The 12,801-nt window shown below is 41.8% G+C and overlaps 1 protein-coding gene across 1 annotated transcript; it reads right to left on the bottom strand.

The window, feature by feature from the left end:
• Positions 1 to 4,454: 4,454 nt before the first annotated feature.
• Positions 4,455 to 12,232, bottom strand: vax1 (ventral anterior homeobox 1). The gene is made up of 3 exons (XM_023963630.1): positions 10,874 to 12,232; positions 9,437 to 9,624; positions 4,455 to 7,312 (listed from the first exon to the last, which is right to left on the bottom strand). Exons 1-3 carry the CDS (start codon positions 11,085 to 11,087, stop codon positions 6,776 to 6,778), a joined length of 939 nt encoding a protein of 312 aa, XP_023819398.1. The 5' UTR covers positions 11,088 to 12,232; the 3' UTR covers positions 4,455 to 6,775.
• Between the last annotated feature and the right edge of the window lie 569 nt (positions 12,233 to 12,801).

Consider the following 12,801-nt stretch of genomic DNA (forward strand, 5'->3'; position numbering starts at 1 on the left):
AACAACATCAAGGGTATTTAATCCCTCATGTGACAATAAACAGACAGTGAGAAAGATTTCCCTCTGACTGGTTTCTGTTTTGTGCTTTGGACTGTTTTCTTTTCAATGTAGGACATTCTTTGGCCATGCAGGGGCAGATCAGATGGCCATAGCAATGGGGTCCAGTGAAGCAGGCATTGGTAACTTACCCTCCAGCAGATTAGATGGGGTGAAGAGTGCTCAGAAACTTCCTTAGAACGGAAATAACAAGGTGTATCCTGAAGACCCCTTGAATGATGAAGAATGTCTCTGAGTCCCTTTTTTTTATTTGAAAATGGTTTGTTTCAAGCAATTAAATTAGAATAATACACAAAAACAATACAATCATCAGTTATACATTCATACAATGACAAATCAAACTTTGGATAATTACGGTAGACATATTAATAAATATTGCTTGAAAGGGAGTGGAAGGAAGCGAATTTATATAATCCCACCTCTGTTCTACCATAACCATTTTATTACATGATTTATCATTATCCGGTTCTTATCTTTAATCAGACAAAATTAAGAATCCTGAAGTATCAATAAAGCACATGACAAAGATGAATTACTTAAATTATTATGTAAAAAATAACTATTTTAGAAATCAATATTTTATTAAATTTTTCTTGGTTCACACTATAGTTTAGGTTAACAAATACAGATCCCGATGACAGATCCTCACACCAATATTACAAGTTTCTTAGTTTTGTGCACATATATTGGGATTATGGTCAGATTTTAAAATTAGATTACCATAAAGCAAATTCAAGCGTACTATTTATTCAACGGCATATAAGTGGCATGTCATAAAATCATGAACTATTGGGCTTTGGTCACCTTTTTGTATGCAAGACAACAGTTTTTTGCTTTTTGTTTTTATTTTGGTGGAGTATTGAACAACTTTTTTGACATAAAAGTTATGCGCTGGGAATTTTTAAAATGCATATGTACCAAACATACAGTATAAACTCAAATCAATATTTGTGTAAAATGTAAACGTTCATACACTGAATGAGGTTAGTTAGAGTTAGACGCCTGCTACAGGTCTATTGATAAATGAGCCCAAGGCGTGTTTATACGGTGGCCCTGAAGTGCAAATCACATCATCAAATCACTTGACACAACAACATTGTAAAGATCACGACGACAATTAAAAAACAAAACAAAACTTCAGAAACCAAAATGCAAAAATCAAAAATGAAAAAACCTTTTGACAAACAAAATTAAATGTTAAAAAATGAAAATGTTTTTTTAAAAACATTCCTTTTTTCCCTGGAAATGGATTTTGTTTATTGAAATGTTTTTTCATTTTTGCTTTTTACGTTTTGGTTTCTGGAGTTTTGTTGTGTTTTCTAAAATGTAATTCTGCTTTTGAACATTTACTCATTTGTCGTTGTGACGTTTAAAATGTTTTTGTGTCGACTGATTTGTTGACTGATTTGCACTTAAGGGCCACCGTATGTTTACCATCATGTTGTATCTATTCATCCATGTTCTCAGTAACCTGCCATCAGCTTGATTCTTGATCTTGATTTTATTCAAATATGCAGCTTGACTTAGAGTCATTTATTAAGTTACGCAATTTTAGAGTGGCTGCAAAAATAGTTTAAACTCTTCATCCTCCATTATCATGCGAAACCCATTTTAGGAGCTGTCTGTGCTAACATTCCTGCATTTGGTTGAGTTCCAAATCTGGTTCTGATCTGTCATATTCAATCACTTCTGCTTTTAGATTGCTTAAGGCCCAAGGCGCTTCACAGTCCCTGTCCCATTCACCCACGCACACACTCACTCACTCACACACTGCCCAGCGACACTAACACACCATGCCTCTGTTTTTAGGAAATAGTACCAGTGATCTTGAAGTCTGTTCATAGTACCTTTGCAGAATGGAGTTTTTTTTTTCTGCCAGTGGCTCCAAAGAGGCATCATTCTTTTTTAGAGTTGACAAACGTGATTTCTTTTTATGCTACCTGCCAAAGGTCCTTCAAGACTGAGAAGTAGAGCTCAAATGGATTTTGCCATTTCTTCAGGTTGTTTGGTCTGATCTTGGGTTAGAAACCCCAAAAGATCAGGTCCATGAAGATTGCCATCTGTCTTCAACCTCTTAAGACCGGCGCTCTTGTTTGATATGCCTTTTTTTTAGTTTGTAGTCACAGGGCCTCAACTAAGCAGAATTAACTACTGTGTTAATATAAACCAAAATGTGATGTGGACGTCAGGCTTTAAAGGGTCAAGGATTTTTTTTTGGTACAGCCAAAAACCAAACTATCTTTAGATTTATGTGCAGCAACATTTGTTTTTTTAAAGTGGATGTATTAAAAGACAGCTGAATATTTCATAGAAGCCAACTAGTTTAGCTTTAACATGGGTTTGTGCCCCATTGGTATACACTTGATCAATGCTAATGATTAGCTGCAGTTAGTTGGTACTATCTATAGACATACACACTGAATTGACAATCTCTGCCAGCACCCATTGGATTTTGATTGAATTGATTCAGATAAACACGCGTTCAAGCGACTACTTCAAATGGAAAGTCTATGCAAGCCCGAATGGGAATTGCCTCCCTACCCCTCTGGCTTCTCCATATCCCTGCATTTATCCCCCCAAGTGGAGAGATATGGAAAAGAATAGTGTCTTCAAACTCAGACGTTACCGCTTGATGACGTCAGCGACAGTCACCGGTGAGCCACGTTAGCGCTAAGAGCAGAAAGTACACAACAACACCAGTTCTATTACTTTAAAAAGTTGTGCAAAAACAAAAAACTGTTCTTACATTTAAGGGTAAACTATTTCAGAGCACACCCACGTGAAGAAATGCGTTTCTCCTCCGCGCTCAAGTGCGTCGTGGGAAACTCTACTGGCAGAGGGGTACTCAGTCCTTAGTCACTACACCTCCTCCTTAAAAAAAACACCGCTATAGCTTCAAATGCCCCTACTATAGGGAGTAGCCAGGGGTAGGGAAGCAATTCGGATTAGGCCTAAAAGTGCGAATATGCGCGTTTTGGGCTTCCGCTTTCAAAGGTCTTGCATTCAGATGTGGCTACGCAAGTTTTTAAGGCTGTTTTTTAAAACGTGCAACTGTTAAACCAGTTAAAATTTGACCAGTTAGGGACTCAGATTTGTCATTGATGTAAGGGTAGGAGCGGTAGGAGAATTTAATAACTGCGGTTTGTGCCCGGCCAGAACTCTATGACACCTAGTCTTTCATATATTCAAATAGAGCTGTGATAGAAAAAGTTTCACTAGATTTGCACCGCTTTGACATTTCACACCAAGCTTCTTTCAACTGTATATGAGCTAGTATCAGGCAGCAACAGTCAAGTGTGTTCACCGTATGCTAAGCACATTCAAGAACCTGCAGTCAGCGCACTCTGAAACGTGCATCAGATGCCCAGTGTGTACACAGCTTCAGTTTTTTTTCCTGATAACATTTATGCAAACTTTAAGTAAAACAGTCATAGTTGTAGTACAAACACTGATACATTTTTGTTCTATTAAATGAGTTAACCTATTTGTCAGTCAGCAGCTGCAAAGAGAAGACCTCTGTCCAAATATTTTGTCGATACCGAGCATTCCAGCTTCATTCAAGTAATTCAGTTTAACGCGTTTGAACTTTTTCCTGCGTCATCTGCTGGTTCAAATGCATTTATATAAAACCTTTGGTTTCAAGAAATGTAATGAAGAAATATGTTGATTTGGGTCATTCATGCTAATAGCAACAAACCACGTCTTATCGTGTAAGCAAATTACAGTTGCACTGAAAACCTCACACATCTCAGTGTATCCTTCAATTAAAGGTATTTCGTGGCTTTGTGTAGGGGTGTTTTACAGAAAGCCCCATGGAAGCCGTGCTTTTGTGGGGCTTTCCCTCGCTCCTTTGATTACTTAATGGGCTGGATTAATTATTCTGCAAGGAAGAGGAGAGAGTGAGCTCTGCAGCTTCTCCTCAGGCCTGTGAAGTTCGTGCATCCCAGTGTAGAGCACTGCTTTGGCAAGACTCATCAGCGTGTTAATCCCCGCATCCACCATGCGGCGCAGAAAGGACGCCCCCTCCCTTCACCCAAATTTAAAAAAAAAGGAGGAAAAAAACAGACACTAAATACCGGATGCTCCCTTTTAATTCACCTCTTAAAACCTGAGCTTAAAGAAGGGACCATGTGAGAGGAGAAAATGTGTTGGTGGTCTGCAGCAATGACAGCATACACACACATGGTGCAGCTCATCACCCCCCCCCCCCCCTCCTCCACAACCTTCTCTAATTGGACGGGGGGTGGGGAGGGGTGCACTGGTGGGGAGGGGTAGAAGGCGTGAATGTGACTTTCTTTTTTTCGCCCCGGGTATGTTCCCAAGGCTGAAATCCTGGCTTGAGTTGCTGTTACCTCTGTGTAGTGTATTAAAGAAAACATCAAAGTCACATGGAAACATTAGATAAGCAGAATTTTAATACGTCTGTCTGCAGCTTAGAGGGTTTTAATCATTCAGGATTTTTGGGTTTTTCAGATGTTCCGAAATCAGATGACTGTTCGGAACTTTAGCTTCAATTTTGATGCTTTTAGTGTTAAAATAATTTTGTTGTAACTTTTTTTTTAACGTTTCCTTTAACCCTTTGAGACCTTTTGATGCAAATATGCATTAAACAGCTTCTGCTCCAATTCATTTAGCATCTACATGAAAGCAAAAACACAAATGGCTTTTCTTCATAGCTGGAAGTAAATGTAGGCGTCAATATGTGGTCAGAAAAACAATTTTGACCACGAGCATCTTGCAGTCTGGATCCCCCAGACAGTCTGGGTTTTGCACATTCAACCAAATTAATCAATAATAATTCTTAATAAAGCAATATATTATTGTAATGGAATAACCTTTCATGCAAATATTTTTCCATATTTATTGACAGAAATCAACATCCATACCTGCCATAAAATATTTAGGACTGTTGTGATGCCTAGATAAAAGCGTTATAAGAACAAATAGAAACTGTGTACTTTGAGGAGTCATTTATTTTTAAAAAAAGAGGCGATTTCTTGAAGAAAAAAAAATCCTTTTTGAACTATTTTCACACTGTTGCCTTGAACACTTGTTGGCTTCGGTTTAATGAAACATTCTTATGCAGCCTCATTATATTCTTTTTGTCTACATAAAATCCTTTTATTGTGTGTTACTATGTTCTAATTTGAGGATATTGCGCTCTTGATCTTCCTTTAATGATTGACCTTGGAGTAGAATGTTTTTGGGCAGGTGCTTTTTGTGATATTTTAAACATCAAAATCAAGTTATTTTAACCAACAAACAAAAATGACTGGAGGTACAAATGAATTCTACTTGAGATTTGTTTGGGCTCATAGTACCTCTGGCTCTGCCACCACCGGCTTTGTGACTGCTGTGTTGAGTGTTTCCTCAAACCGTTTGAGTCCGGGTTGAAATCACTTGAGGACGTGGAGAAAAGCACGTGTCAGGCTGGTTTATCAGAGGTATAACAGTCAGTAAACGCATCATAATTTCATCCGCAGCAACATGTATGAAAGAAAGATGGAAAACACACTTGTCTTTGTCTGAAGCCGTATACGTAATATATATATATATATATGTATATATGTATATATATATGCACATTTGTACCGCACATTTTACAAACTTCAAGAGATATAACAACGACAGCACCAAAAAGCTTTTGACTCCTCAGCCTCACTATTACATTCATTCATCCATTATTTTCCCAAATATACTAATAATCTATTAATTACAGAGGTGAATAATTTACAATAAAATAACAACTTTAAGGTACAATTCTCAGTTCAGCATTGTTACACAATAAAACCAGTCATTCCTCTCACACAGCAGTCTGCCTCAGTCTGTGATAAAGGCCTTAAAGGTTCAGCATTTTTCACAGGAAAGCCTTCTGATTGTGTTCAATCCTGAAAATCTTTTCATATTGTTTTTACAAAGTCTGCTTAAAACCTTTCTCTCTTTGCCGTACAAAACTTCTGCACGGAAAAAAACAAAACAAAACACCGACACTCTGAGAAGTCACAGGGGCATGAAAAACTCTGACGGGAAGATGAGAAAAGAAGAGACAAAGGAAAGCGAACCCTCAGTTAGCGCATCTTGGAGACAGAAATACCACAGAGTGAAGAGAGAAAACCACACAGAACATGGGAACCACCCGACAACTCTGTCACCGGGTTACATTTGACCCTAAAGCAAAACGAGTTTAAAGGTCTTTTTGAGGCTTCATTCAGGCTCAAAAGGCAGCAGGTTCTGCAGCGGTTTGTCAATATCATTTTTGTTGCTGGGTTCCAAATTTGCCGATTGGACTTCTTGAGCCGCTCAGACCTTGACGTCCTGCTGTCTTTTCTACGACAATCCAGTTTAGACACAAACTGTCACGGGAAAAGTCGGCCCTTCCACGCTGCCTGCTGGTTGACAGCAACTCACCCCAGCAGGCTCAGAAAGGCGTTTTGGATTAACGGATCAAATGTAACCTCATATCAGCATGAGTCCCTCTGACTCGGTTTTTAAATCCTGCCTAAACATTGTGTGCAAAATCTTCCTATTTAACGTCGTGCGTCTGCAGATGAGCCCACGTGTCTTTGTTTCTCAAACAGGCTCCACGTGTGCAGGAACACATGAACTGCTACAGAGCAGGACAATCGACAGATGGCCAAACCAAACAAAGACAGGAACAGCCATGAAAATGCATCCAGAGAGAGAAAAAAAGAATCCACATTGTAGTTTTAGAAAAGCATCATTCCAGAATTTTCTTGTCCATGGGTTCTTTCCCATTGGTCCGCGAGTAAGGCTCGAAGGCAGAGGAGCTCAGGTAGCGCGCCGAGAGTTCCTGTAGGTTGCCGGCCAGTGAGCCAGCCATGGAGAGGGGGTTTGAGGAGAGCCGTGTGGCAACGCCGCTCAATAAGGACGGCATGGGGAAATTGAAGAGGCTGTGTGCCGCCGGCGAGCTCTGCAGCCCCGCCACTGTCCCCGAACTGGTAACGGCCGGCAGCGGAGGACTGCCACCTGCCGTGCTGCTGCCGCCGCCGCCTCCGCTGCTGTTCCCGTTGGCGGCCACAGCCATGGAGGGGGGCCGCAGGGCCGAGCCCAGAGTGCCACTGCCGCAGTGAGGCAGGAGCCCTGGCAGGCCGGGAGGGGTCAGCAGCCGGCCCTGCTCCAGCAGTCTGAGGACGCTGCAGGTCGCGGCCGTTTCTGAGACCACGGAGCGAAGGTCCGAGTCCTTTCCCTGGTCCTTCTTTTGCTTCGTGCGGCGGTTCTGAAACCAGACTTTCACCTGGATGAGAACACAGGAGAAACCCTCAGTTCTGGCTGCAAAAATACCAGGACAGTGGCTTCACACATCATCAGGGAGGCTGCTCATGACGTGACAACGGACTGATAAGGTCAGATCAAGGCTGTGTCAGTCTGCCTTTAATAAAGGCTGCCTTTATTAAAGGACTAAACTGTCTGTGGCCCCCCATCATATCCCACTAATGTATGGTGGCTGTACATAAAGCCACTGCACAAACCCACACAATGACTGCAAGACAACGTCAATTCATTCAGAGGCCAGTTTCCCCTTTGCACATGAGACGGGTGAGTTCGTGTGCGTCCTGATCTTCAGACAGCATGGAAACTGTTTTCGTTTCACGCAAACATCCCAGGTGTGAGCTCTTCCTGAACCAAAAGTGTGAATGGAGGTTTATTCAAACTATGAAGCAAGCAGCTGACAGGCCTTCAGATAACAGAGCAGCAGCGGATCAGGAGGTGCAAAAACGCTCTGCTGGGTTAGTTGGTGGTTCAATTCTCAATGTTGATAGCTACTATGTCCTTCACCTAAACCCCACTTTGACCTGTAAATACTCAACGTTGGATGAAAGGATGCACGTTGTAGAATTGAACCTCTCGTCTGAGGAATGTTTCAGGAAGAAAATGAAAAATTTAAGGCCAAAAATGATATACAATTTAAAAGTAAGCATAGATGAAGGTAACTGACAGAGTGAAATGAACATTTGAAATCCCTCTTTCTTCCTATTTTTGTTAATAGGCATGAAAATATGGATAGTGTTCATAGAATAACCCTTGTGTTCTCACGTGTAGTTTTTCAAACTACTCCCATTTAAACAGAAATTCTTACAAAGATGTTGACCGGCTGCATGTTTAGGTATATTGCATGTTTAGGTATATAATAATGAGCATTATTTCCTCCCATCCGTGTTGTCAAACTGTCAGAGAGGCCGGCAGGTCAGGAGACGGAGCGCTGCGGCTGCATCCACATGCCAGTGGAGCGCTCACGCGGAACATCTCCTTCAGCGCCGAGGAGTCATTTTCAGGGCAAAGCATGAAGCAAGGTCAGGCCGCCGGTTCAAACCAGGACGATTAGCCGTGCACGCAAAATGGCTCAAATTCCTCTAAGTCACAACCCGCCGGTGACTCAGAACAATACATGAATTTTGCGTTTGACATGAAAAAGGACGTCGCTAAAACCGGCTGTAAAGACTCGACTGACCCCTTGAGCAGAGCGGGTCGAATGTTTGTTTTTAGAATGTTTAAAAAAATTCATCAGCGGGTGAAGCAGCCGTTTGTTGCCACTTCTACCTCCGCTCGAGGTCAGCGTCCTTTGGCCAGGCAGCAACTCCAAAGAAGTCCAGCTTACGCCTGCTTTTGTTCAGCAGCAGTTTAAATTAATAGACACTGCGATGCTTTAGTGGCAGCAGAAAAGGAATGAAAAAAAAAAGAAAAAAAAAGGCTTGGCACAAAAAAACACAACAAAAACAAGGAAGACAACCAAAAATCTGCTCTCCTTTGGCATCCTTTGGCTCGGCCGGTGCGCTGCTTTGTGCTCATCACCTGCTCCCAGCCAGCCTTCACTTAAAAATGAAGGCCAACAGGTCAAGCTCCACTGAACACATTCACTCTGTTAGAAAGACATCTGTGTTCCCAGTGTAAAGATGAAGGTTTGTGAAACATTCATGTAATAGTTCTCCTGCCAGCCAAACGTTTTATTATCCATTTCCAGCACTTCTAACCCTTATCTAAAACTGTTGTAATGACCTATGACGATGGAAAGCAGTGCTTCACTGATGCAAACTGCTGTTGAGGACTTTTGTGTTTTATTCTTTAAGATGCAGAAAAATAACAAACGGACAGCAGTCTGATAACGAGCATCTTCTGAATTCCATTTTAACATTTCTGCTTGAGGTCATTCGGGTTGACCTTCACGTATGACAGAGCAAGCAGCTCTCGTGGCTTCTTCTTTGGTTTGAATAAAGACTGCGAGTGTTTGTCGTGCAGAGGGACACAAAGACAATGGCTGTGAGCAGACCTGCTGTTTTCCAAAAACATGTCAGAAAGAACCACTGCCGTCGTCAACTAATGAGATCTGATGGCAGCTGAGCCGGTCAGGAAGCAAACAAACCTGTGTTTCTGACAGATTGAGCTGCCGAGCCAGCTCCGTGCGCTCCCTGCCCACCACGTACTGACAGCGGTGGAACTCCATCTCCAGCCGGTAGAGCTGCTCCGCCGTGAAGGAGGTGCGTGTGCGTTTGGGCCGGTCCAGATCCAGGCCCTTCGGAAGGATGATCTCCCGTATGGAGCCTTTAGCATCTGCAGCAAGCAGCAGGAAACGTCAGAAAAAGCCCTCCCCTGACTCCATTTACTGTTTTTATTTTCACAACCAAAAACAAACCAGGAGCACAGGGAGCTCTCTTTTAAATACAAAATATTAAGAAGTATTTTTCACCAGAGCATAATTTACAATGCAGGGAATTTGATTTGTTTTTCAATTTTTAAAGGAAAATACATAATTGATATTTTAGGTTTCATCTTGTCAGTAAAAAATCTATTTTCCACAAAGGCCTAAAGACCAATCAGAATTTAATGTGCTGTTTCTTTTTTTTTAAATCCAAAATTACAGCCTACAAAAACAGACTCAAATTAACCTTTAAAGTAATAAAACTAATTCATGCGAAATTCCCTAAAACAATTTTCAACAGTTAAGAACTAAACTGAGTTTAGACTGAAAAAAATCAATTGCTGTTGTTCTAAAAAAAGAAAAAAGGTGAGAAAGAAAATCACCAAAATAAAAGGGAAAATGTTCAAACAAATTCACATTTGCCTCCATTTTTTTTTAGCCTGAATGTTTTGTGTGAAGCTGAGCGCAGGTTTTGTTGGATCAACACTGCAGGAAGGAAATTATATGAATTACTCTGAGTAACAGACTCTGATGCGGTTTATCCCAGAAAAGCTGTTTTAACATCAAATATAATTAAAACCCAGCCGACACTTGTCTTTTTAATTTAAATATAAATGATTTTATGAATATTTTTGCTCAAAAATTGCATTGAAGGCAATCTGGAAAAAATGATCATGCAATAATTTTGCCTTTATTGTATTAATTTTAATAAACACCAGTAGAATTTTAATATTTTCAGAATTTGGTGTAAAACACTAAATAGTTTATTTTTAAAAGTATTTTATTCGTACCAGAAAAGTAAGTAAAAATAAAAAATAAAAGAGCAGCACATGCTGCATATTTTAACTTTAAATGTATAAATATTTTAGCTGTCTGGTTTGTTTATTAAACTTAACAGCCTTAGTTGAATTATTTTTAAGTTTAAATGTTTAATTCTTACCAGAGAAAAAAATGTCGTACTGCAGCACAAAAATCCATCTATTTAAAACAACATACGGGGATATTTCCTGCAGAAATAGCATTTTTTTAAATTTAAAAGAAAAAGCAATTCTTTTTATAGCTGTAAATAATTTTTTTGTGTTGCAATTTTGTTTTTAACATAAAAAACTGGATTTGCTCTCACCAAACTGTCACGGCTGTAAAATGACAGTGAAGTTTTACCTCGGACGAGGATTCGGCGGCAGTAGTCCGGGTCCCCCGCGCTCGCCCTGCTCTTCTCACAGTTGTCTACACTCCCTGATGAGGAGAAGGAGTCCTGCTGCTCCTTCTGGAAGCTTTTGGACAAAATGCTCTGGGATTCTTTGCCGTCCTTTGGCTCCTTCAGCCCGTTCTTCATTACCATGGCTTCAGTTTCTTGGTTGTACCTGACTTCCATGCTTAGTTTATCCCTGTGCGATCTGTGCTTTGGCCGCTTCTTCTTTCTTTTGTCAATGAAGAGGGGGGGAAAAAAAGGAGATTAAGGAGAAAGCGGCTCTGTGGATCGTCTGAACTGCCCGGGTTTTAGTTTCAAAACAACACCTTCCAACAAAGCAGAGTCAGCTATCTAATGTTTGGCGAAATACTTCCGTCACCCGTCCAAGGAGCCTTATTGTCTCTGACCAAACTCCCTCGCCCAATGACCATGGAGATGTCTCTGAAAACTCGACAGTAATTCAGTGCCCCCCTTTCCTCGTTACATACACATCAGCCTGATAGATGATCTCCAAATAATCAGCGCCATGGATGCGCAATCGCTGTTTCGGCTGATTACGGTAATTTTGCTGCCTCTACATTTGCGTAACCTCATGAATACACTAAATTGTTTGTGGAAACAGATCAAGTCCTCATGGAAGGGTTTTTCTCGTCCCGTCCCCCCTTGCCTTGCCTCCTCTTGGCCCAGGAAAGCTAGACGGGTGATTGGATTTGTCTTGTTTCCAAGCGCCCCTGGACGCACGCAGTCACTGACGTCGCTCAGAGCTGAAAAAAGTTCCTCATTCCTCCTTTAATCGGGAAACCTGTAGATATTTCCTACCCCACTTTGGCCAGAGAGCCTGACCGGAGCTGCAAGTCAGCCAACTTTGATCTTCTTCTCCCTTTGGCTTTTTCAGCAATCAGCGGAGTTCTGTAATCGTCAGATGTCACCGCTATGCTATTGTCGGCAAAAAAGAGGCAGAGAGAAAGAGCCGCAGAGAGGGAGAGGAGTGAATACTAACAAATCTGCGTTGAGCAAAATTTATAAAGGCAGTGACGAGCTTGTCATGATCAGCGCTGCTGCTGTGCGCAACGCCTTTCCATCTGGAACAGTGCTGAAGTTGTCAGAGAGTGGCGCCATGAGCGGCGGCGGCGGCGGGCTGTTCTCGTCTCATCCAGCAGCATCCCAACCACTGCAGCCCGCCGGCCATGCTTAGCCCCCGTAATCTTAACCTGTGTGATTCAAAAAACACAAAAAGAAAGGAACAAAACTTGCCATTAGTGCTTCAGCTGTCTACACTCCCTCTATCACCCCTGGAATGGCCCCTGCCTCTCTCCACCACTCTCCCTCCAGCCTCCAACCCACCCACCCAACCACCAACTCTTAGCTATTTTCATTGTCAGCGCAACAATATCTCTGAACACAGCAGTGGCCAGTAATCCAATAAGACCATTGATTAGGCCACAATGATTCAATTCAAACCAGCGGCCTAGTGCAAGGAACATTCTGTGGCCCTTCTTGTCACCTTAGCTGGCCAGAAGCCCTCTTCAGGCTGCACCCCTCCTCAAGTACCATTCATGCCTTTATGGGAAACCAAGAGGAAAAGGAGTGAAAGATGGCAATTATCTAATTGGACTATTAACAAACAAATCTGCAGTGTGGCTGCCCGGCAGCAGTTTTGAGGTGGGTTTAAGGGCTTCATGTTGGACTAACTTTATTCACTCATTGTTTGGGGGGGCTCTCCTTGGAGTGGGGCCGGGTCCATTGTTTGAAAAAGGTAAAAAGGAGGCTAAAAAAGGAGCGACTAAAGAGGAGCCAGGCCTCGCAGGCTGCAGAGCACAGCTCCAGCCTGGGAAACGGATTGAGGAGTCTGTGCTTCTCATGGACACACAATGGCTGAGGAGGAAAAGAGACTCCG

The sequence above is a fragment of the Oryzias latipes genome, chromosome 15 (genome assembly GCF_002234675.1).
Source record: "Oryzias latipes chromosome 15, ASM223467v1".
Classification (NCBI taxonomy): Eukaryota; Metazoa; Chordata; class Actinopteri; order Beloniformes; family Adrianichthyidae; genus Oryzias; species Oryzias latipes.